We start from the raw sequence: 24,820 nt of genomic DNA on the forward strand, positions 1-24,820 counted from the left end.
TATAATTTTTTTTATATATTAAAGTCTAGTAAAAATAATATTAATATAAAAGTTAAGATTTTACTAGACCTAATAAACTTTTAATTTTTTAAACTTATAGAATTTTTTAATTATAAACTATATAATTTTTTAGTTTTTAATTTTTATAATTTCTATTTTAGTAAAAATTATTATCTTATTAAAGTTAATTTATTTAAATTTAATAAATAATTTTTTATTTTAAAAAAAGTAAATAGTAAAGTAGAAATTATAAAAGATAAATTAAATATATATAATAGAATACCTAGAAGTGGCTGGTCGCGCCATGATTAAGAGGGTTCTTAAGTAGATGTAAGGGAGTAGTTCTAATATGTGGTGTTGGAACTGGTGGATCTTTTGGTCTATTGTGCTAATTGTTACTCCCTTGCAATTATCTTATAAAAAAAGTAAATTTAAACTTATAATTATTAAATAATTATAAAAGAAGTTATTATTATATTAACTAAATAAGAAGAAATTAGCTTTTTACTACCTTCTATTTTATATTAGAAAAAGTAATTAATTCTATAGAAATTATCTTAGTAATTTTTTCTTTACTAAAATAGTTTTTATATTATAAACCCTAGCTAAAATTAGTTTCTATTTTTAAAATATTTTCCTTTCTATAGTGTGACCTTAGTATGACTTCAGAAGACCTTTTGCTATCTAAAAAGGCCTGTTTTATAGTGGTATTTTGGGAATTCTGTGACATCCGACGGTATTGGATTGTCCGATCAGGTCCGAGCTAAGTTTTGTTTCTATATCCCTGCAAATATTCCAACAACAGCTAGCACATCAAAAATTAATTTTCTAGTAGCAAGACAAAGGGCAAAGTACAGGGAGGTCACAACACAGGTAAATTCGAAATGGGGAGTACAAAAAACTCTTGCGGGCAACATTCTCGAATATGTATAAGGTTTTCTAGATATCTTTTCCCTTGATCTTTAGTCGAGAGCAGCTACAGGAGGTTACTAACGACAGTCACAAGGCTTCTCGTTCTATTGCCACAGCTGAGAATAGAGTTCTCTGCAGCGAGGAGCGATTTCAGAGGAGGGGTCGACCTTGACTCTGTGAAAGGCTGAGGGAACGTCGCGGATGTTAGCTAGCATGGCTGCCCGACCTCCTCGAGTGAGCATCGTGTCGTTAGCAAAACAGGTAGATCGGGTTAACGACGTAGCATTTAAGACTTGCATATAGACGATGGAGCGTCGGCTGCGCAGGCCCGCTTCCAACAATAGAGATCCATATCTGTCTCAGCAGCTTGTGTAAACATTGTGTTTCAAGCTGTGCCATGCCCCTTTGGTGTGTAGCCATCACCAGGGCTGCAGCTTTCCTGCCATGCAGCCATTCTTTGAAATGGCCCACGGGAACCTGGTGAGTCATGATACTATCAGAGCTGACCGGATCTTGAGAGCGTGGCGAGTTAAGTGTGTTGTACCAAGATTTGATGTGCAGACTCGTCGTGACCCAGAGGCATCGCCGACGGAGCTGAAAGCGCTCTTAAGAAGTTGTCCTGCGGTGTTTGTATGGTGGTGATTCGGCTCCGTCATCCCCAGACCCCTTTCACTACCTTCGGGAGGCTGATACATGCTTTCAGCCCCTACCTTTTTCACTACTGTGTCAACAGTGACAGCCAAGAAAGCCTCAATTTCCATACAGCTTGAATAATGTAAGTCCGGTTAGGTACGGAGACACGCAGCAACGCAAACGAAGCCCAATGCCTCGTGTAACACCTCGGCGGGAGCCGGGATCCGGAGTCTGTTTTCACCGGTGGCAGTTCTACTCCAAGCGGAGGAGGTTATATTCTACAAATGCCCATGCCTTCAGATCCAACCCTAGAGCTCCCGCCGTCCTTTGCGTAAGGAACGAGAAACATCGCGAAGCTTCCCTTTACTAAGCATATTTGCCTACACTCCAAAATCCACTTTGAATTATAAAGTCAAGCTACTTATTATCTCCGTCGCGAACATGGCTAGTGTTATTACATTACGACATGTACTTAGCCAAAGGAAACCGCTCGTCCCTTGCAGGTCAACAGCGAACAAAAACACCATCGGCAGGCTATGGCCCGAGTTTCACGATGGTGTCACTATCCGGAACGACTTCAATCTGGCCAACCTCAATGAGAGTCACGGCCATGTCCTCGACTTTCAAGTCTCGTAGTAGATGTTAGCGGATCTCCGACCCGATCAGGCTCTGGCGGGCGTTGTAATCAACAGGGACGAAGACCTCTACCACCTTATCGGCCGGAATAATGCCGTGATGCAACCGACTCTACAATTTGCTAAATCCCACCTCCGGTTGCATCCGGGGATCACACTACGCCATAGCTATTCGGCCCCCGACAGGTCGGTCTTGGCCAGCATCCCCGATGGGTCTCAGAGACTTACGATTAACCACGTTACCTCTCGATGATTTTCCGGCGCCAAACCTGGTGGTCGGACTCGGGAGATCAAGCTTGAAACGGAGTGGCAGGGGGCTCGCCAATCAGCTGGATAATCCGCAACAGAAGCTACTCTGAGACAACTGGCGAACCTCTGTAGAAATGCCTAAACTCGATACGGGTACATCCAAACAGACGAAGAGCTCGTGGCTTGCTGTTTACTGCGAAGACGGTGGGGACTGGAAGGCATCCATCATGCCGATCCCATGGGGTAGAAACGGCATCGACGTACTTACGACGGATCTTGCTTTGTGGTGGCTGTGCATGCTAGGGATGTCCTCCCACCATAACCGCGCCGTCGTAAAGGATGAGGACGTAGTAAGAATCAACCATTGGGATGTGATCGACCTCGGTGGTGATAGGGGTTGGGTCCGTCGGCACGGGTACTCGGGCTTTGAACAACTTACGGATCCTCCCCCGAACCCGGACGGCAACGCTCCCGCATCAGATAACGGCGCCGATTTCGCTGCAGGCGTAGACCTTGGCTTCGATGAAAATGAGTGGCTCAACACCGACCCGGATGCCGGTATCGACACGCCCGAGGCCGCCGATTCCAACGATATAAACCTTGGCAATTTTGATACCCTGAACTTCCATCCTACTCAGTAAAGAAGGGGCAATCATCATTCATAAAGAGGGAGGACGGGAGGAAACTTGTGATCAAAAGGAGGGGATAGCAGGAGGCGCTTATCCTGATTCAACTGCTATTTTTTTTTTTTCTTTTTCTTTTCTTCTTATCTCCCTTTCCACTTACAAGTTAAAAAGTGTCATTACAATAATCTTCATTATGAGTCCCAATCTGAACGAGTTGAAATCCGACTTCTTATTTACATCAATTCTTCCTGTGAAGTGGCTGTCTTTTCTGCCCTCCACGACACCCTCCCTTTCAGTTCCTCTTCCACAGCAACTTCTACTGTGTGTTCGCCACATTATAAACCATTGACCGCTTTTCTTTGTTATGTGTGATGTTGCAGTCAGGGCTACAAGTCTGTCTCACTTCAAGGAGGGAAAGGAAACTACGTCAGTTCTTCTAAGACAGCTCTCTATGTAACAGGTGTCATGGCCTGTAGGGAAGAGAAACCATGTTGGTTCTAGAATGGAACTACCTCCTCTTCCGTGGAAATATAAGACCATCCCTAAACTCCCACTCCAGTGACGTACTGAAACTTGTTGAATTTTTCAGGGTCGTTGCCACATCTTTATCACAATCAAGGTACCACCTAGGTGGCCTGGTAGCGAGTCGTCGGCGGAAATTCGAAATCTGTCCTGTCGGATTTCCGTGCCTGCCACCCTTTGTCCTCCGGCCGGATTTTCGTCTGCCCCGTGTCCCCGCCGCGCCTCCCCCCGGACTTGAGGAAGAAGTCCTCCAGCCATACAGCCTTGGGTCAACGAATGAATAGACGCGCTCCCGTAATGGCGTACTTCTCAGGTTGTATTTGATTCGACAACCTCTCCCGCCGGGAAATGCGTAGACTGAGATTTTCTTCTTCTTGGTCTTCCGCTTCTCCTGTTCATCATTCCACTCCCGCACCATCTCGTCGAATTGCCAGTAGTCGTTGATACTGAACTGGAAAGTTTCAAACTCTAGGGCGGGTATCCACTCAGGCCCAAGACGCGGGTTCAGCTCCGGAGTAGTGATATAATGCGGCACGGTGATAGCGGTGCTGAAGTCGCAGAACTTGCCGCCGACAAGTTGCCGGTGCCCTACGTCGATGTAGATGATGCCGAGTTGCTGCAATCGAATAACATCTTTGAGCATCCTACGCACTTCCCTTGTCCGCAAATCCTCCTCGGTGGGACCGAACTCCTTGACGATGCCCCGGATGGGCGGGGCCCTGTCGACGCCTTTGCCCACAAAACGTGAGCGCAAATCCTCATATCCACTATATTGGATGTTGCCGTTGAAATTGATCTCGAGGTGGCTGAACTGATCCATCACGACACGTTCGTGTTCTTCGTCGAGGAGCACGTAGCCGTAGCACCGAGCGGCCAGCTCTTCATGGCCGTCTTCTTGAAGGCGACCAAAAGCACGACATTCGCAGCTAAAAGGCTCCGAATATTCGTAAAAGGCGCTCATGGCCTCGAGATTGTCCGGGTCGATGTACGGTCCGTTACCTAACCAGTCTTCGTCGTAGCCGAACCTGAACTAGAGACCAATTTTAACTTGGTGGCTCTTGCATGTTTCATGTGTTGGGGCAGGGGATGTTGCTTACGAGTTTCAAGGCGTAGATTTGTCCTAGAATTTTGACTTTGAGGACATGTGCGTGCAGGCCTTCCCCGAGGTAATCGAGGAATTCGATTTTCTGCGGCCCCTGGAAGTCGAATGGCTTCAGCTTTGGGCCATCGCAAAGTGGCAGTGGCACCAAATCAGCATCGGACTCAGGCCAATCTGGATACATGGTAAAGTTGGGACACCAATGATAGAGAAGGGCCGTGATTTAAAGAAGATGTACAAGACACTTTAGGTGGACTCTCTTCTTGGGGATGGAAAAGAGGGAAGAAGAGCGCTCGCGCTCGATCCAATTTTATAAAGCAAGCCATTTTTCATAGAATCTTGGCATGAATTCTCATTCCAGAGTCCAGGAACGTCGATTGCTGGAAGGACGTACGAAGAGAGTAGTACGTTGGGAGTGCAATACAGGAACGCTGGAGGAATTCTATTTGCCAGCGAGAGGTCGGCCTCTTGGAGACAGTCAAATGAATGAAGCTATTCCCAACAATTGAAATTGGCCCGATATTCTTCCAGGAGCTGTCAACAGCATAGGCACCATACGAAGGCGTGAATTCAAAAGCTGTGTCCAACGGAGTTGTATTGTCGTTTTCAGTAAAATGGATCAGTTACTGCTTTTGTCCGGGGTCAGATTCGGAGGCATTCTCAACTCTCTCTCACAGTCGACAACGTCCCGTCCCGTTGTGGTATGTTGCCGAGTCGCTTCCGACCTGGTGTACAAAGCCAGTGTCCAGAAGCAACAATGGGGGATTCCAAGATATGACGGGCAGTGAGATACGTGTTCGTGTGCGAGGCTGTTGGGGACAGTGAGTCGAGTCTTTCATGGGTTAGGGTCGAAAAATCTCAATGTCTACCCAACCCGGAACACGGCTTTGAAAACAATAGAGGGAGGAGCCCGTGATGGACAACCCTCGCATTAATGAGTGAAAATGGAGCTCGCGGTATCGAGGAAGTCATCGCCTGTGCTCCTTCGTTAATTGCGCAACCGGGATCAATTCGTCTTTTCATTTCCAAGGTTCAGGGGAAATCTGAACACAATGTCATTGCTTCGCCACGATAAAATCCATCAAAGATTGGATTGATCGAATTAATAATGCCTTTTCTCCTGCCCTCGCCGACGTCTCGATCGAGGGCATCTCCAAGTCCCCAAGCCCGAAGAGTTGCGATTGCTCTCGGCCTCCTTTTGGGGGTTGAGTGGGTCATCCGGGGATCACAGAAGCCCGAGCTTCCATGACGCAACACAACGATTGCCCAACTGGAGCAGCTGGAGCAGCCTCGAAGAGCCCAGTTCAAGGTCTGGTCAATCCACAGAATCGGCGACCAAGGACCGAGTCTCCCCCGGCCGGCCATGGCATTCCTTCCGGGGACTTGTGTGGGGACTTGTATTATCCCCGGCCATTTGGGAAGACAGGAGTTGTCCGGGGATTTCACTTCGCCGACCGAAAAACTACTTTAATATTAATCGATTGATGCCCGCTATTCGAATTTCTAATCAAGAAAAATCCAGCTCGCCTCCCCCCTAGCGAAGCCGACGAAACTTGTTCCAAGAGTAGTAAAGAGCCCGGCTATGGCGCCATCGTCGTCAATGCGCCACCTGGACGCTTTCTGCCAATAGCTCTGAAGACCCTTCATCCTGGTCTCGCATCCATCATCCATTTTCCATCACATCACATTCACATCCCACGCCACATCCCACTCGAACTCGGACTTGTATTTATATAACGCGCCCACCCTCACTTTGCGCTGAGGCATTTCTTCATCTTCCATCTCAAGCAAAGAAGAGAAACAGCGAAACCGAAATAGAGGCAGAGAGAAATAAACCGCAAACCATGACGACTCTAATCTCAGGCGCCGCCTTTGGCGCAGCGCTCGCCTCTTCCGGCGTCATCGACCCGGCCGTCATCATCTCCCAATTCAGATTCGAATACTTCGACATGATCCAAACTTTCCTCGCCGCGACAGCGACCACCAGGTAAGTCCGAAGACACCTCCCCCCCTTCTCCTCTCCTCTGAGGGAGGGGGAAGGAATAAAAACGAAAAACGGCCGCTAACAAAAATCCCGAAACAAAGCATCGTCGTCGCAGCCCTCGATAAGCTAGGATACGCCAAAGTCCCCCCCCGCTGCGCCTCCTCCCTCAACATCATCTCCCGTCACGATGGCAACATAATCGGCGGCTCCCTCCTCGGAGCCGGCATGGCCCTTTCCGCCTCCTGCCCCGGCTCCGCCATAGCCGCCGCGGCCCTCGGTCTCCGCCCCGCCTACTACGCGCTCGGCGGCGCCACCGTCGGCGGAATCCTCTACGCGGGCGTCCTGGGCCCCATCATCGCCCGCCGTCGCCAATCTCTCGCGGCCAAGACCACAGCCGAGGGCGGCCCGCCCGCACCTCCTCCTACCATCTACGAGCGCGCGCACGTTTCTAAGTTCGCCACTCTCTTGGTCCTCGAGGCCTTCTACGGCGCCGTCGTCGCTGCCGCTTATTTCTATGCCCCTGCCAGCCCCTACAAGCCGCTCGTCGCTCCCGCCCTCGGCGGCGTGCTCATCGGCAGCACCCAGCTCCTTTCTCTCCTTCTACGCAAGTGCCTCGTCGGCGTGTCCTCCGTCTACGAAGATATCGGCAAGTACTTCTCCTGGTTCGTCAAGGGCGCCAGCGGCCCCGCCCCCACGTCTTACACGAGCCTCATCTTCGCTGCCGGCCTCTCCGCCGGCGTGTATGCCCTCCGCGTGGCGTATCCTAGCGTCGTGCCCGCTCCGGACCCGCGCGTCTCGAACCTGCAGGCGGCTCTTGGCGGTTTCTTGTTTGCCCTTGGTGCAAGGATAGCGGGTGGGTGCACTTCTGGTCATGGAATTAGCGGGATTTCTCTTTTGTCTACGTCGAGTTTTATTACTATTGCTAGCACTTTTGCTGCTGGTGGCGCCGTTGCGCGTGCTGTATATTAGATCTGTTTGATATAGTCTTGGAAAAAGCCCTTTTGTGGAAATACGATATCCGGTGTTATCCGATCTTAGACGGTTCCCAAAGATTTGATACACTGGCAACGGCGCTGGCGTAGAATTCAGCTCCGGGTCAGTTGTCGAAGTGACTCACAATACTTCGTAGATTTACTCACAATCCAATTCCACATTGTCCATTAAATAGAACAAGCAGAATCAAGAAAAAAGAGAGCGGGAATTGTTCAATCCCTCAGTTTATTATCAACCAAGTTGGTGCAACTACCAAAATCTCTCAACGCTTATCTCCAACCCTTTCAACACCGAAACCACCCCTCACCCACTATGGCCCGAAGAAACATCTCCTCCCACTCCGCCTTCGAAGACCAAATCGGCTACTCCCGCGCCGTAGTCACCCACCCCTGGGTCTTCGTCTCCGGTACAACGGGGTTCGCCCTCCCCTTCCCTCTTCCCTCTCATCTACTGACCAACTAACCGAGTGACTCTGACCGCAAAAGCTACGACTATGCCACCAACACCCTGCCCCCCTCAATCACAGAACAGACCAAAAACACCATCTCAACCATAACATCGACCCTTCAATCCGCAGGCGCATCCACGCGCGACATCGTTCGCGTCCGCTACATTCTCCCGGATCGCGCTGACTTCCCGTCCATCTGGCCGCTTCTTCGCGAGTGGCTTGGTGAGGCGAAGCCTGCAGCCACCATGATCCAGGCGGGGTTGATGGAGGAGGAGATGAAGATTGAGATTGAGGTCACGGCCATGATTGGGTCTGGGGGTGAGGCTCAAGTTGGGGGTGCGGTGCCTCCTTAAAGAGTGCCAGTGTGCAAGAGAAAGACAGAATAAGCAGAGCATTGATTGGTACACGTTAGCTCGCGAACACATTGATGCATTTGAAATGTACCTGTATTTTCTCATTTGAAAGCCTAAGTGTGATACCAGTAATGAGATGGGGCAGAAACAGCCATCTAATTGGAGGGGAGCATATGGCTACCGGAGAGCCTCGACCATGACCATCCCAAATACCAAATATTTATCATTTCTCCTGCAGCTGGAGAACTAAAGCCTTCCGGGATCCGTAAAACAGAGCATAAACCCAGGTAGATCATAAAAGCACTCGTAGCTTGGCTGTCTGAGAAATCAAACGGCAACCCCAGCTAACCTACCAACAACCAAGTCGATCCTTAACACGAAAAGAGGAGAGGAAATAAAATACAACGAAAAACAGTCACGAAACACCGGCCCTCAAGCTTGGGCTTGAGGGGAAAGATTTGAACTGCCGGGCTGGGAATTGGGTTGGGGGGAAGAATTTGAGTCACCGAGCTCAGGCTTGGGCTCCTCAAGAAGAATTTTGACCATCCTCTTAACATCGTCGGCAGACATCAACCGCTTAAAGTCCTCTTGCAGGGCCGTTCCCGCCAGCTCCCTCTTGGTGTCCTGCTTCATCAAAATCTTCTCCTCAATGGCGTTCTTCATTACAAGTCTAAAGACTTGCACCGACCGCTTCTGTCCAAGGCGATGGACGCGGTCAATGGCCTGTTCTTCAACGGCAGGCGCCCACCCTAAGCCGGGTTACATTAGTCCATCATATCTAAAAAGAGGCCTAGCATAGGAATTCCGCGGTAGGGACAGTCACTTACATGTATCAGCCAGGATTGCTGTATCGGCTGCAGTCAGGTCGATACCAACTCCAGCGACGCGGAGGCTTGCGAGCATAACCTTGACATTCTTGTCTCGCTTAAGGGACTGAACGCCTTTGTCTCGCTCCCCCGTCGACATGGTTCCATCGATACGGCTATATTGGATGTTATTCCTAAGTAGATGCCTCGCAACGATATCGAGGAAAGATGTCCACTGAGAAAAGATAACAATTTTCGACCCCTTTTGAGCCAGGCGTTTCTCGAGAATCGACAGCAATGCCTTCGTTTTGGAACTGTGGCCCTTCATGACTGCTTCGCTTGTGGCTGACGCACGCTCCACGTCCAGCCGAATCACTCGTGTCTTGTCGAAGGATTTCTTACACGACGGGCATCTCAATGCAACTTTCATCGTCTCTTGTAGGCACAATTCGCAAAATACGTGGAGACAGGATGCCATAACTGGCCTCCGATGCAGCTCGAGAGCGCCTTGGCAAGATGCGCAGGTGCCGTTAGCCTCAACACTTAGCCGTAGGGCCTCTTGGAGATCGGAGGCGGACGGATCCTTCTTGGAAACGAGCTTTAGAAGTTCCTTTTTGAGGTCCTTTTCGATTTTCGTCTTGCACAGAGACAGGTGGTCGCACATTTGACGGAGGCGAAGGATACGCTCAAACAACGTACGCCAAACCTCGTAATTCCCAGTTCTGAAGAAATGTGCAGCGACCTTTCGTGCGCTCGCGCTGTAACCCGTGTGTTAGCTTCAAACCATCTTTAACAGGGAAGAGCGAAGACTAGGATGAGCCATACAGAAGCTTTCTGTACATCTGGTACTCTCCTGGGGTAAATTCGATTCGGACAACTTCCTCTGTCTTTGGCGGCAGTCGAAGATTGACAAAGTTCATCCTCTTCGTTCTGCGGAGACAAATCGTGGTCATGAAAATTTGAAGTAGTTGGTGATTCTTTCTCATGAGGCTGGTGAATACCTGGCAGGATTCTAATCCACCCTCGACACCAATAAATTTAGCAAGAGAGTAGACATCTTTCAGAGTATTGATTCTGTCGGAACTGGTTAGCGATCGAGGCTCCCTCCCAATAGTGAAAAAAGTGGGAGAGAGGAGAAAGGGAGGGGGAGACAAAAGAAATTAAGGCGCTACACCGCGGAATTAATCGCTTACATCGGCGTTCCGGTACAGACCCAGTATGAATTAGCTTCGAGCTTGCAGGCAGCTTTGGCCGTCTGGGTTCCTGGGTTCCGAATGAAGTGTCCCTCGTCGAGGATGACTCGCCGCCATGCTACCTTCCGTAGTTTCGTTTCCTTGGCCAATATACTGTAGGAAGTGATGACGATTGCCGAGGACTCTAGGTCTTCAATTGTGGCCTCGCAGCCCTTTCCATGGTACCTCACAACTTGCACCTTGTGATCCGGGGATGTGTGTCGGGCTACTTGGGATTCCCAGTTGCTCATGACTCCCAACGGTGCCACGACCAGAGTTGGCTGCTCTGCGGGCTCGGCGAGTATAAGAGCTATCATCTCCAACGTTTTCCCAAGGCCCATATCATCTGCCAGAATCCCGCCAGAGAAAAGGGGAGGCGCGTCGTCGACAACCGCACCAGTAATTATATGGGTGTATCCGCCGCCTTTCTTGGGTTCCCAGAATTGAATCACATCCGAATCATCTTCCAATAATTCAGGATGCTCTTTGCCTTGCATCCAATGTAGAGCCTGCGTTTAGTGTCGCTCGATTAGCCGTCAATTCACACAAACTAGAGCAGAGGTGATGAGCTCACCTGCAGTTGATGCAACAAAAGCCGCGTTTTGATTCGAGCGGGCTGGGGAGCGGCTGGCATGCGAGCCAGTGAATTCTCATCGACTGTCCAGTTGGTCACGTAGCTCTTGTCGTCGATAGTGGCCCGCTCGAATTTCGCATCCTCGTCTTCCAGGTCAAGATACATGTCTTCCGTGATAGGGTTAGGATCATCTTTTGAAGTTCCTGCGTCTTCGGTCTTTGGAGATACACTGTTTCCTTGTGGAGTCTCTACTTCAATGTGTTCATTCTTTGTCAAGCCGCTCTCGGGCTCGGCCGAGTCTTGTTTCGGCGAGAGAGTGCTCACGGGCTGTAGCTGGTCAGGAACGTGGGAGACTTCACCCGTAAGGGCCAGGTCTTTCGCTTCATTGGGTGACGGGGTGTTATTCGTTGTGCCCTCGGAGCTCGAGATGCTCTCTGACGTAGAGGAATGTGTGGTCGTGCTGGATGGCGGCGTATCTAAATTAGTTTGAGGAGGCTCCACAGCCTCTTTGGTTTGGTTTGAAATTTGGAAGTGAACTTCTCCATCTTGTTGAAGCAAAAGGACTCGGTCTTCAAGCTTGTCTGGGAGTGATATCTCCGCTGGGACATTCGAGTATGTGATGTGGCTCAGACAGGGCTTCTTCGAAGAAGGACCCTTGCCCCCTTCTGCGGAATCGCCGATGAAATCTGTGTCCAGCCCCCCATCCTCGGATGAGGGATGCCGTTTTCGTGACGAACTCATACCAATTGATTCTCGTGGTGTCCCTAACTAAACAGAAGCAGGATCCGAAGGGCCTCTTGGATGAAGTGAGGGATAGGGATGAGAGGACAGGCAAGTGGAGAGAGTGCAGCTGGGGGAAGGACTAGAGGATTACTTAAAAGCAGAGAAATGTGTATCGCATGAATCACGCCGCAGGGCACAGAAAATTCTATGCGAGAGAAGAAGGAAGGCACCCCTACCTAGTAAGCCTAAATTCAAGCAAGACGATAGAGGAAGGCACGACACAGAAGGTTCTGCAGGTAGGTGCAGCCAGTTAGAAGGCAAAATGTGGTATATTCGAAATCTAAGATTATTGGGGTAGGAAGGATGGAGGATAGAAGAAGGCGCCCGAAACCAGTGGTGCGGAGAGGACAGGTGCAGGAACAACATAGACTTTGCCTTCCTTTTACAAACGCCCGTGTTGGAATGCGTTTCACGTCATGATAGAATCGAGTCAATCTCAGTAAGTACTTCGCCCCTAATCCGCGGAAAGTTACATCGTTATGGAATTCCATGGCTGATGGCGAGAAAGACCGGGAGAGGCTGACAAAGAACGTTGGTGGAAATGGAATGAATGGGATGAAACTATGCCTCGAGTCCGCGCGACGTCCACGCGGTGAGATAAGTGTCAAGAGGTCAAGAAGTTGCTCCAATTAGGCGCGATGTCACGTGCCCAATTTGGAGCGTCGTCTCCAACTCCGCCCAAATTTTCAGATCCAAAACACCAAGCCAATCACCACTGCACCTCATGATGCCATCGCACGTGACCTGGTTTTGTGGTATGGAAAGCAATCTTTCATATGCTAAACTACCCCCCCTGCTTCAACTTCACCTCATTCCTCCTCTCGCCATTAGAAATGCTCATTAACATGTTGGGGGCAGTTTCTCGAAGGCCCGTTTCATAATGATACCAATCTTGGGCCCATAATTCATTATACCAATACTCCAAAAGCATGCCCAAAGTTCCCACGCTGAATATCCCTCATAACGACATCACAGGAACGAACGGAACGATACTAATCATACCCAGAAAAGACACAGGTGCTGATCACCAGAGATCATGTGTAGGGTTTAGGTTGCTTTCCGTCCTGGAGACCCAAAGCCAGATCCAGCCGGTCCGGTCGGTCCCCTACTCGCACACAAGCTCCCCATACGCCGAATAATACCCACATTTCTTGATGTGGCGCTTCTTGCTCGTTCCCAGGTCGAAGATGTTGCATCCACCCTTGGCAACGTTTGGAGGGGTGTACACTGACCGACGAACTGTTAGCGAAGTCAAGGCACTCGGCAACAGTTCACACCTACAGTGAAGAGACACAGCGAAGTCGCTGCCGGTATTGCTCATCCGATGAACGCCGAGTTCATCAGACATGTATGCTACAGCATTCTCTGAATGAACCCGTTCTGAGATGACGGTCATCGGCTTGCCCTCTTCGCTCTCCTTGGGAAACTCGTATCGAGTTTCCGTCAGGTTTCCTTTGAGTATCTTCACTAGGCAATGAGCATTGCCATGGTCATGGATCGGGCTCGACTTCCCGGGAGTCCAGACAAGCACCAACTGTGGTGGACCTTATGTTAGTTGCATCTGCGTTCGCCCTCGGTGTCCGTTCTACACCTTTACACCTACAAGATTGCTCTTTCCATTTCCCTCGTCCACCAGGTTGCGGGTGTAATCCCGTGAGGCATCTCCAAAGAAATACGATCTCCATCCCTTATCGGCAGGGTCATATTGTTCAAAGAGTCGGGTTAGATGTTCGACATCTACGTCGTCGGACGTTAAGCCTGACGATGGCCCGAGGGCATCCTTGAGGTCTTGCACGAGTTTATCGAACCGACTGCTTCCGCTGCCCTTAGCCCGACGACTAGTCCGAACCAGCCCAGCCGTTTGCTCTGTGAGGATTTTATCCGTGGGGATGATGGTTGACGGGTATTGAATCATTGTGTTGTTGATGGTTGATTATCGATGGATGATTGATGGTTGGATGTTCTCTGAGGTTCGAGTGGTCTTAGGTTGGAAGCGGGGAGAAACTAGTACGGTGTCCAAAAGTGGGCGGGCGGCTTTTGTTTCGAGAAGAAGGGCGGATCCGGTCTCGGCCCGGCGTACAATGTCTCCTGAGGGCTGGGTCGCTTCGAATTGTTGGGTTCAGGGGGGGGATTGTCGGGAACGATCTCACCGACTCTAACAGGACAGAGTGGCTCGCTGAAAGACGCTGAGGAAGAGTTCTGATGCCCGAGACTGTATCTCCATCTGTGCATGCTATTGGACGGTTCAGTGCGATAAGCCGGTACTGGCCGGTGAAGTTATCAAGGTCATTACTTACAACGGACATAAACGAGTGGTTCCGCGTGACCTGGGTACGAAGTAGAGTACGCACTGATGCGATCCACACTCAAGAGCTGGATTGTACAGATTCGATAGAACAATGCAATGGAAAATGCGTCGGATAAAGAGAGAGATCTCTTCTCGAAATTCTTAGTAGAGCCTCAATGGTAACAATAACCGAGTTTAGCGGAAAGCCAGGAAAGCCAGGTGGGATAGCCGGTCGCAGCATATTAAGTCCCCGATGTACACTACAAGTACGGAGGGTAATGGACCATATTCAGTGGATGGGGCGGACAACTGGTCAATCATTTTTGCGCTGATTTCACTGTCTTGTCCCCGCTCCCCCACTTAGACCAGGTTCCTGAGATCTCGTCATTGCAAGTAATACTGAGGTATTAGCGCACTAAAATTGATCAATTGATTAAAACTGCCGCATTTATTCGCTATGCCCATTTGATCAATGTCCTCCCAGGTTGTGTGCGTGTGTCAATTTTTATGTGATATCCACACCGATACATTCAAGACTGAGGCTAATGCGGGTCAGTCTTCAGAAGCAACAGGGCGTGTGGCGTAGTGGTATCGCGTTTGCTTCGCATCAACATTGGAATTTCCAATGGCGTCTGTAAAAGGTCACCGGTTCGATCCCGGTCACGTCCAAGTTCGAAGCACAGTTCGCTTCTTTTTTACCCTTTTCAGCTTTTCCCCTATGGGGTCTACTTTGCTTCCCCCCCTTTTTTTTCGTTTTCTTCTGTAGTTCTTTTTCCTGCTTCTAATTGCATTTATTGTACTCGATTAGTTTCATCATTATTGATTGGTCCCAAGATTTTCTCTGCTTCCCAAAGGCCCAGCTCGGCAATCATGGAATAGAGAGACCAACCAATTCTTGCATGACCTGGAGCACAGAACTTGGGGAAATGGTCACATTTATGCTGAGTGGTAGTATCTTGAGGCATCTGGACTTTTTAATACAGTATTGTACAAGTGTAATAGATCATGAGCGGACTGGGTGCACAAAAGATTGATTTCAAGCCGCCTCAGCCAATTGCCTCACCATGTTCGCCAATTCTTTCCGGTCCACATCCTTGCCCTCCAAGGCTCCCGCTAGCCTCTTCATGACGTCTCCCACAAGAGCCTTAGGTGCCACGCCGGCGCTCTTTGCGCTTTCAACGGCCTCCGTCACCAGGGCCTTCAGCTCTTGTTCGCTGAGGACCTGGACCCCACTGCCGGCCACGTATTCCTCCATAATCTGAGCTTGTTCCTCCTCCTTCTGCGCCAAGTCCTCTCTTCCCGCGTCCTTGAATTCCTTAGCGGCGTCGAGCGACGCCCTCTGTGTCTTCCTAAGCAGCGCAACCAGCTGAACATCGGTGTGGATGGGGTTTGGTCCCTTGGACGCGTTGAGGGTAGCGGACATGATGGAGCGGAGAACGGAGAGCCTCGCGGCATCCTTGGCGCGCATCGCCGTCTTCAAGTCGCCCTTGAGCTTCTGGAGAAGGGGAGGGGTGTCATTGCTGGTCGAGTAGAGTCGTACGAGCGATCGTTGGGGGAGGGCGATTCGCGGCATGGCGCTTCCAAGGCGCGATGTCGCGACGAAGCGGCGGGCGAAAATTCTGGATGCCATTTTGAGTGATAGGGCCTATTTAGGCTGCTGGGGCGAGATGAAGTGGGCTTGTTGAAGTCTGAAGCTATCGTGGAGTGTACTCTGTGGCTCCATCAGCTGTCAAGGAAAATTCAGCGTTGGAGAGGAAGTATGTTGGAGCTAGCAATCTGAAGCTTGTCATTGGCTAATGGGGAGTCAAGATCTTGGAAGGAGTGCAGGCCATCAATTGATCCTTACCCGAGGTCTGTGCGTACGACTGGATTTTGGCAGAATCTTGGCCAGATGATCTTCTCCAATTGGCAATTAATACCCACAAAAGACAAAAAGAGCGCGTTATTCCTTCAACGATGCGTGATCAATATTTTGTGATAGTGCCGAGCACTATTCTTCGATACTGCATAGTCTTATCTTCGATTACAGTTTTGATCAAGCGCAAAGTACCCAAGGCATGCTTTTCGAAGTTCGTGGACGTTGGCAGGAGGAGCCTGGTCTGGGATTACGGGGTCCTTAGCGGGCTGGTGTCAACGCTCGAACCACCAACTGACATCACGAAAACGAATTGATAGCCCTAGCGCCATCACAATCCATCAATCACTGTCTGAAGATCTTCCATGAGGACCGCTGGGACCTCGTGAGAACTAACTCTGTCGCCGATGGAAAGAGCTTTCTCGCATTGCTCTAATACCCACGGAAACTTCCTCCAGAACAGAGGGTTTATGAGCCGTTCCTGGAAGGCCTGGAAGGGAGTCCCTCAGATGAAAATGGCCCTGTATACTTCCATATAGCTCTTTAAATCGATGGCTTTGACAGGATACTTAAAATCGGCTCTCGCGGTAAGCTAGAGAATTGCTGGATCCGTCGAGAACACCCACGAAGGATGTATGTTACACGTAGACGACACACAGAGTTGAGGCCAGATGGAGAACTGCTTCGTAGTTAATGGTCAAATGCCCAATTCATGCTTTGTAAATTACGAGGTCATTCCTTCGCTCGGGGCTGTGTCTTTCTTCTTGGTGAAGATGCCCAACGGTTCCACCGGGCATATTCTCAGAAACCCCAGGTAGATTAGGCTGGGCCTCATTTACCAAGCTGTCGGGTCCGTCTCCTCCTTTTCCCCTGGGTTGCCCACGAGTCGCTCCCAACCCTCACCCAAACGTATTATGAGACGCGTGGATTGTTCTGTTCTTCAACCAGAGGCACTAGTACCTTCCTTGGCTAGCTCTATCGTTGCTCGACTTGGGTCTAAAGTTATGGTGACATCACCAACAACATTGGAAGCAACTCAGAAGCCATGACAGCAAGCAACTTCACATCCCCAAGCCCTTGCCTGCTTGGGTATCTAGAGTAGTAGCGTGGCGTTCGTGAGTCGCGACTACCCACTCAGAAGAGGGTCAAGCCCCTTCGGCGCTTCCTCCCCTCCCCAACACCCATGCCGTGATTTCCAGGAATCCACCCATGGCCTGCTGAGCCGTGGCGCCTTCCCATGATGCGGAAGATGCTTTACCCCGGCATGTGCCTAACAGACACCTGGCTGCACCCTCCGGTCTAACTGGATGACATGTACAAGCTCTGTTGAACTTATGCGCTTGCAACTGTTATCAAAAGGTACATCGAGTTGCCAGCATGCATAAGTCACAGCAGCTGACAGCGAATCATGGCCGACTCCTGAGAGCAGTACACAATAATCCGGGCTTTAAAATCAACCAGAAACTCTATTGCAGTCTCCAGATTCAGTGGGAAGTTGCGGGCCGCTGGGGCGCTCGGCAAGAGCGCCCCTCCCGCCCTCTGCATCCCCAATGGATGCAACTTTCGAGTTGGCAGTCCTGTGCGGAAGGATGGAAAGAGATTTCGAATGGACTCCCCTCTTGTCGTCATACCTAGAGCCTTTTCTCCCCAATGATGCCAAGGCATCAATCTGTCTTGCCATCCGCAAGCATTATGCCTCATTCCCTGCCTGGATGCTGTCGATGTGCAACGACTGAAAACCAACTTGCGACCAACACATGAACGTCGAGACTTATTTCTTGACTCCGGAGTTCGCCTTACCCACACTTCATTACGCTATGCTATGAGATTTCAAAAGTTGCGCCCAATATGATCCGGGCTCCGACTCATCACCACAGAATCCTTGCAGATTTTAGATCCCTTGACGCCGGACGACCTGCAGTGTATTCTATCTCCGGGGCTTTTTCCCAATGCAAACGTACCTGTGCTAGTCAATCTCCGGCTGAATCCCACGATTGAGGCCAGAGAACTTACAATGGGAAATATGCCTTGGTTGCCCACTCGCCGAACCGGTCCACACTGGTCAGCGTAATCCTTGGGGACACGGCGCACAGAGTCTCAAAAGAGATAAATTGTTTATCTCACCTTGAACGAGGGATTGCTAGCCTCACTTCTCGCTTGGGCTACTAAAATTTGAACTTCGGATATCGACATGCTATTGCGCGGTGGTAAGTCGCGAATCCGCAATCTCTTTCCCGGTGGCAGAGAGCATACCCTAGGAATTCTGTGAACGGGTAGACGGCCATAGACGATAAAAATCTGTGGACATTCTCTCGATTGGCGGCTCCGATGTTGCGCTCCCGATCATCTGCACGTCTGTCAGTCAACCGTTTCGCCGGTCCCCAACCACTGTGAGTGTCGAAGCCACATGACAACGAAAAAGCAAGGGAGCGGTACTATTCGGCCAAGCACACGTTGGCAGGTTCAGCACTCGACACTCGACATCGACGAAGCCCGCGCTGCGCAACATTCCCTCCATCTGTAAGGGAGCTCGGGGATCTTTGTATGGATGGACGCTCCGCAGGTACCTTCGGGACCAGCGCCGGAGAGCATGATCTAGCCAAGATGCAGTTAGAATTCAATTTAATTCTCGCAACAGCCTGTCCTCGGTCTTGCCGGATCCCAGCGAGCTCACCATTTGTTAATGTTCCATTGTCGGACTGCGCGTTGAAGTAGATTTCTACCATTTGGCACCAGCCTCCTGGCCGCGTCACCCGGAAGATGTCTGCAAGGTAGCTCCGCCACCTGTTTGAGTGGATGCCTCCCGCCATCATCTGGCTATGGACGAGATCAAAGTGGTTGGACGGGAAGGTGAATCTGGGATTTCTGATCAGTTTCGCCAGTTGGCTCGCGAGGGCTGGGGTCTGATGGCTGACCTGCCGTTCAAGTCGTCGATTTGTGGATCAAAGTTATCTGGGTAATTCTCTGGGAACATGTGTGGGCTCACGTCGATGCCGGTTACCTATAGGCGGAGATTTCGTTAGTCCACGGTTTTCTACTCCTCGCGTTGCGGCATCTATTTCCCGGGGGCCCCAAGCCTATCGGATGGTTTGGAAAACAACCTATACAACATCTAGGTCGGCCTGTTCGGTTCGCCTAACGAGGCTGATTACATTCCTCTCTTGCGAATCCTAACCTAGATGCTAATGGATGGGGAAGGAACATACCTCGCAGTTTTCATGGCGTTCGGCAACAGCGATGGCCCAATCTCCAGCCCCAAAGCCGCAGTCTAATATTCTCCTCGGGTTCCGGATGGGCGGGAATATCAGTCTGTTATCGAACACTCGACAGAACACCGAATGCATGATACCGAGACGATCGATCTCGTCCTGGGACGTGGGAAAGGCGTCAAGTTTCTGTCCCTCTAATGCTACGCGGGCGTCGTGAATGCCTTACCTCGTCGATAGGGCAGAAGTATACTCCATTTTCCACGGAATACTTTTGATACTCTCTCCCATGATGGGTAACTGTATCAAAGAACTCCTGGTCCGCAGGGACGGTTCCCGGGTCGGTTGATGTTGACGAGCTTGCAAGTATTCGTTATTTGGGCGGCCCTCTAAGCGGGCATACGCGAGGAAAAGGGGGGGGGGGGGAGCGTTACCTTGCCATATCGCAACTGGGTATGTGTTGTTATAAACGCGCTTCTCCTTTGATGCTGACGATAAAGATCGTGTGCTGTTCGTGGGTTTCGGTTTCACACGTTTGGATTTAGAGCTGGAACAACACTTCGGTGAACATCAACCTTACTACGGCTTTCACAGAAACAGGTATCCCCAAAAGCTTCGGCCTTCTTCATTCCAAAGACCCAGCAGAACCGGCGCAGAGACGATAGTTCTTACTGGACACACGGGGCCTCAGTTAAACTGGCGGCAGTCGAGCCTAGAACCCATAATAAACGGCCGCTCGTGGGAGCGGTGGATCCCTTGTCGCCATAATACAGCTTGGATTGGTTAACGGAGGTCGCCTTGCACCCCACGATGTGGTCATAGACTCGGGCGGAGGGTTGTCATATTCACCCCCATCCTTACCGTTTGGGTAAGACGGTGTGGCTCCGTATTGATTGAAGAAAACCCATCGATTGAAGAAACCCACCTTCTATAATAGGTGTAGGTGATCTCCCCACGAAAATTCCAGAACAATGGTCGCAATTCTCAAAAGCCCGACATCCTCTATTCGCCTCTATGCCTGAACTAGGAGAAAGAGGGAGGGGGTGTGGAAGTTGCTGGGTCGCTGTACATGGTTGGCGCAAAAGTACTGGTACGCGGACCACCTCGGGACCGTCTGCCTTGGAAGGGTGCTTAGGGACAATGGAACGACGCTGGGGGGGAGGGTGGTTGGAGCGGCCACTGTGGCTGCGCCAAAGACTGCATCGTGAGTGAAGGTCCTCTATCATGAACCGAGTCATGTATTGCCCTTTCTTTATCTAAAAACGACATGTCTACTACAGGTATTGCCGTGGTAGAGGCTCTCTGCTTGAAGAAGCAGGGACAAAGCGAACGACTCCGTCCGTTGACATGTCGATGCCCGATTTTGCTGTCAAGAGGCCAGCCAAGGTTCAGCAGACCAGAGAGCAGGGAGGAGTGGACAGAGTCAGGCCAATGGCTATAAGCCAACTTAGTTCAATACTAGCACTCCATAATTGCGCACCTCAATTAAGGGCCGTTAGCTTCGGGCGAGAGTGCCGGCACCTACCGGTTTGATTGGGTCACCCATGCCAGCAGACATCATAGACGACCATCTCTGATGATGCGTGCATACGGGAGTGTCCCCTCCCCAGTCTTCATGGGAAATGCAAGACGTATACGCACACACCACTGCCGCGGTCTGGGTCAGGCCTCAGGCGACGTCAACTGCACTGCCGACAAGAATATCCTGAATTTTGTATTCTAATGCCCGGCGCTGATTGGCGACGGAGGCCGAACGACCCCTGCTTTGGGAGGGAGGAAACTTGTCGTTGCGACTTTAGTGGAAGTGTGGCATAACGAAATTAGGAGATGGTACGTTGTGGGCTAAGGGTTTCATCCAAGGCGGGAGAAACGCCGAAGAACGGGTCACGATTTTCACAGTGCCCGCATAGATCCAGGGTGCGGGATGGAGAAAGCGCACCGACGGATTAGAGGAACGTTTCACAACTTCCAACGGAATCTAGTATGTGGCCTAGTACAATACATGTTGGGTTAGTGTGAGCCAACGAATCTAATGAGAAGAGAAAGGGGGTTGGTGCGCTGGGAATCAGCAAAAGAGGTGGGTGAATACCGGGGACATGGACTTGGGATTCTCTCTGAGAAGACCCCCGAGGAAACGTCCCCAGGCTGGTGCCGCTCCGAAACGGGATAGTACGGAGCCTACGGTCGAGAAACAAGGAAGGGGGGGCAGCGGGAAACCCGACATGCCGAAGGCTCACCACACCCTAGACGAATTGGCCTCCGTTTCTATGAATGGAAGGTCTAAATACGGGGATACGAGTGCTTTTCAGCGCGAGATTACGTCCGGTACCTCGTCCATGATTTCGACAAGCCTAACGGGTCAACGGATCTAGACCGCCGTACAATACTGTACGGTGGATAGGAAACATATCGGATCCACGTTGATGAAAGGGCGGGAGAAAGGGTGGGTAGGGTGGGTAGTTGGTGTTCTTGGTCAAATGTGACCCGACTTTCCTCTGTTGCAACAAGAGGACCAGGCTGGCTGGCGGATGTGGAGATAACACTAATATTGCACATACCAACAGAAGTCTAACAGACTCTCACCGCCCAGACATATTGGGTGCCGTACCCTAGAGGCAGCCCGCGCTCCGCTCGCAGGACCGAAATCTCCGCCCAGGCCAAGTAGTCATAAATCTACTTTAATATCCGCCGAGGAGTAATTTATGGAGAGGTTGGGGAAGTGCGCCCCAGAGCCGAAGAGCTCATGTCTAACACACCGTCAAAAGATCGCTTCAGATTACGCCTCGAGTTGATTTGGACATACATGGCATGATGGACAATAACCGCATTCGAAGAGGAGGGAAATGCCGCTGATACTTGCCGGTCTCATCTTGTCGTGGGCTAGGCCAGAACCATGAATGACCTGTATACTTCGCATGAGGGCGAGGATGCCCCCTTGATCGAGGTAGGTCCTTGCAGAGCCTGTGGCGGCACCCTTGATTTTGTCTCTTTTACGCTAAGACCATTGCCAATTTTTGTTCAAGGTTTTCTTCTTCAGGGAGAACGCAAGACTTGCTGCAGGTCGCACATCCTGTCCGGACAATGCAATGGCTGCGAACCACTTTTCCCCTCATTGGGGCGGGCCGCTGCGGCTGATGTTGAATCTCCCCCCCTTCCTCCCATCCTTTATGTTTCTGTTCGGGGGGCTGCGATTCTTGTCCTGTACATGCACTAGGTGGTGCATCGTTGATACACTACAAATCACGCAGGGAACCTATTGGCAGACAGAGGTCATTCTCCGACAAGGAGGGAGAGGCCAAGACCTGAGAGAGAGAGAGTGTGTGTGTGTGAAGTTACCCCTCGTTAAGGGGTGTTGTGGAACTTCTGGAGCGGTAAGGAAGGTAAACTTAGCTTGGGATAATACCGCACTCTTGTCCAGCCATCTGAGAAAGATTCCCGCAACTCTCGTCGCCACTGGGGCTTCTGAGCTCCACTTACTGTCACCAGATTCACAAAACCGGGTCTAAGGACGCAGCGACAATGCCCAGAGACAGAAGAAGCGGTGGATCCAAGGAAAGCAAAGACGAGGAAAATAAAATTAACCGCCGGAAGATTAGAACCATACCTTTCACCGAAATCGTTGCGTAATCTTCCCTGTCGCCTGGTCTAGTACAAGTACGGATCAATTACGCATTCTGGCTACATGAGGAGCCACTTCTAGAACAGATACGTGGGTGGTGAAGCTGATCAAGTCCGTCTCAAGCAAGCAGTATGGACTACGGAGTACTAACATTATACGTACTGGGAGTGACATGATCAAGGCCGTTGCTCCTCGACCTTCTTGTTGTTAGTTTGCACTCGTTCACTATGCCGAGTGGGGAGTGGGAATCAAGACGAGCGAGGCCATGATGTAAACACTACCAAGAACGGGACTTGGCGGGTCGAAGGGAACGGACTACGCCACATTCAGAAAAGCACGAGACAAACATTTTGGGGCCCGACTCGACATCTGACTCGTAGGATATCGTGTGAGTGGTGAAGAAATTTGAACGACGTATAGGACTCTAAACTACTAATAATATGCCAGGTTATTCCTCGTTGACGTCGTGGCGCACTAATACACTACTCCGAGGGTATAGCGCCCAAGCCATCACACGATTGCTTCTTACAGGTTAACTTGGGAGTCTAACTTCTAAGAGATAGCTGAGACAGAAGGTGGTGGCCCAAAATTCTGGTTGAAATTAAGTTAGGTGAAACCTAAACGCCACAGTTTCGAAGGGGCGACGACGAGCCATGGTCCACGACAAACGACAAACGAAACGACGATACTTCGTAGTGAAATAGTACGTGAGAACCGTTTCGACGCTCCAGGAAATTGGGGGGTGGAGGGGAACCGAAGGTGTGGGAAGACCCTGTTGAAATTGTGACGACATGAAGGCGGTGTCCTGCCTGCTCCCATCCCTGTCATAAAAAAGGCGGCCCACTTATCATCTCTGGACACCTTGGCCTGGCCGGCCAGCCAGCAGCACATCATTGCCCGCTCTTCCCGCTCCGACTCACTCAAACTGCTTCTGGGTTGAGGGTGGTACCGACCAGCCGGTTACAGTACAGTATGAAGTATCAGACTTTACGAAGTACCTTCGTACCGATACTCTTTTGGGCCCCCTGGCCTGGTCAAGAATGCATGGAGAAAGGAGCGTGTTATGAGTTGGCAGGCACTCTCTCTTGAGCGCGTTTTTGCGTATCTTTGCGCCCACGCGTGTGCGGGTGGCACCCTACATCACAGCGCATGGCCACCCGAGGCGACCGGACCGCTCAGTCGGCGATGACCACCAGTGGTCGTTTGAATCACCTTTTCTGAAGGCTCGCATGCAGAATTTCTCTGCTGCTGTCCATTTATGTCGAAGAAATGTGACGAGGCAGAACGGCGGCTGACTCCATCCTCCAGTTAATTTCGAGTGGTGTCTTTCAGCCGACGAAGTATACATACTCCTTGGTATGGACGAAGAATGAAGGAAAACTTGTCGGCTGAAGGTACGAAGTACACTACAAAAGACGTGGGTGGGAGATGACTCGGCCGGGGTTGTAATGTGGACAAATTTCCCTTCCTTCGCTCTGTACTTTGTACCTTGAAATCCAGTGGAATGGATGGATTCCACACCCCTTCACCCCCTCCCTAACCAATTTTTCGGAAACTAACCTCAATTTGATGCCCTCCTAGCCCGAACCCGAACCTCCCTCTTCGTTGGTGTGCTTGCTGCTTGTCCAACTTGTATCTTGTGGTTGGCGGAGTACGCTAGGGCATGAACATTTTGTACACGATGGGGCACACGGGTGTTTCTGCACGTCAGCAAGGGCATTGACGCAGCACAGCCAAGCACAGCACTATCTACAAGTTGTCGGTTTTGTGTATACAAAGTACTTGTGTGTGTGTGTGTGTATGAGAGAGAGAGCGCAAATTTCTTCGTTGTCCACACCATCATCTCGCTGGCTGACCATGCTCCAGTGCTCCTGCAGACACGAAGAGAGGAGGCTGGTTTACGAACGCGCCCACTGCTACACGTGGCAGTTGATGCCGAACGCCAGCCGTCCCCGGCCCGAATCCAGGATCTCTACAAAGGGCCATTATGTACTTCCGCAGTGT

At 50.7% G+C, this 24,820-nt stretch overlaps 5 protein-coding genes and 2 pseudogenes across 5 annotated transcripts; 3 read left to right on the top strand and 4 right to left on the bottom strand.

Moving 5' to 3' along the window:
* Positions 1-2,563: 2,563 nt before the first annotated feature.
* On the top strand, positions 2,564-3,070 carry SAPIO_CDS7117 (annotated as a pseudogene; the record flags this gene model as incomplete).
* A 611-nt stretch (positions 3,071-3,681) lies between these two features.
* Positions 3,682-4,860, bottom strand: SAPIO_CDS7118 (uncharacterized protein; the record flags this gene model as incomplete). Its single annotated transcript, XM_016789037.1, has 3 exons — positions 3,682-3,722; positions 3,884-4,607; positions 4,675-4,860. 3 exons carry the CDS (start codon positions 4,858-4,860, stop codon positions 3,682-3,684), a joined length of 951 nt encoding a protein of 316 aa, XP_016640864.1.
* Positions 4,861-6,520: 1,660 nt separating this feature from the next.
* Positions 6,521-7,629, top strand: SAPIO_CDS7119 (YeeE/YedE family protein; the record flags this gene model as incomplete). The annotated part of the gene is made up of 2 exons (XM_016789038.1): positions 6,521-6,663; positions 6,762-7,629. 2 exons carry the CDS (start codon positions 6,521-6,523, stop codon positions 7,627-7,629), a joined length of 1,011 nt encoding a protein of 336 aa, XP_016640865.1.
* Positions 7,630-7,965: 336 nt separating this feature from the next.
* SAPIO_CDS7120 (Uncharacterized protein) lies at positions 7,966-8,454 on the top strand (the record flags this gene model as incomplete). The annotated part of the gene is made up of 2 exons (XM_016789039.1): positions 7,966-8,069; positions 8,139-8,454. 2 exons carry the CDS (start codon positions 7,966-7,968, stop codon positions 8,452-8,454), a joined length of 420 nt encoding a protein of 139 aa, XP_016640866.1.
* Positions 8,455-8,886: 432 nt separating this feature from the next.
* SAPIO_CDS7121 (uncharacterized protein) lies at positions 8,887-11,611 on the bottom strand (the record flags this gene model as incomplete). The annotated part of the gene is made up of 6 exons (XM_016789040.1): positions 8,887-9,203; positions 9,282-10,018; positions 10,086-10,190; positions 10,454-11,001; positions 11,067-11,526; positions 11,604-11,611. The coding sequence occupies 6 exons, from the start codon at positions 11,609-11,611 to the stop codon at positions 8,887-8,889; spliced, it is 2,175 nt and encodes a 724-aa protein (XP_016640867.1).
* A 1,343-nt stretch (positions 11,612-12,954) lies between these two features.
* On the bottom strand, positions 12,955-13,764 carry SAPIO_CDS7122 (uncharacterized protein; the record flags this gene model as incomplete). The annotated part of the gene is made up of 3 exons (XM_016789041.1): positions 12,955-13,076; positions 13,131-13,383; positions 13,453-13,764. 3 exons carry the CDS (start codon positions 13,762-13,764, stop codon positions 12,955-12,957), a joined length of 687 nt encoding a protein of 228 aa, XP_016640868.1.
* A 1,408-nt stretch (positions 13,765-15,172) lies between these two features.
* On the bottom strand, positions 15,173-15,766 carry SAPIO_CDS7123 (annotated as a pseudogene; the record flags this gene model as incomplete).
* Between the last annotated feature and the right edge of the window lie 9,054 nt (positions 15,767-24,820).

This window comes from Scedosporium apiospermum (genome assembly GCF_000732125.1).
Source record: "Scedosporium apiospermum strain IHEM 14462 chromosome Unknown SEQ_SAPIO_0110, whole genome shotgun sequence".
NCBI lineage: Eukaryota > Fungi > Ascomycota > Sordariomycetes > Microascales > Microascaceae > Scedosporium > Scedosporium apiospermum.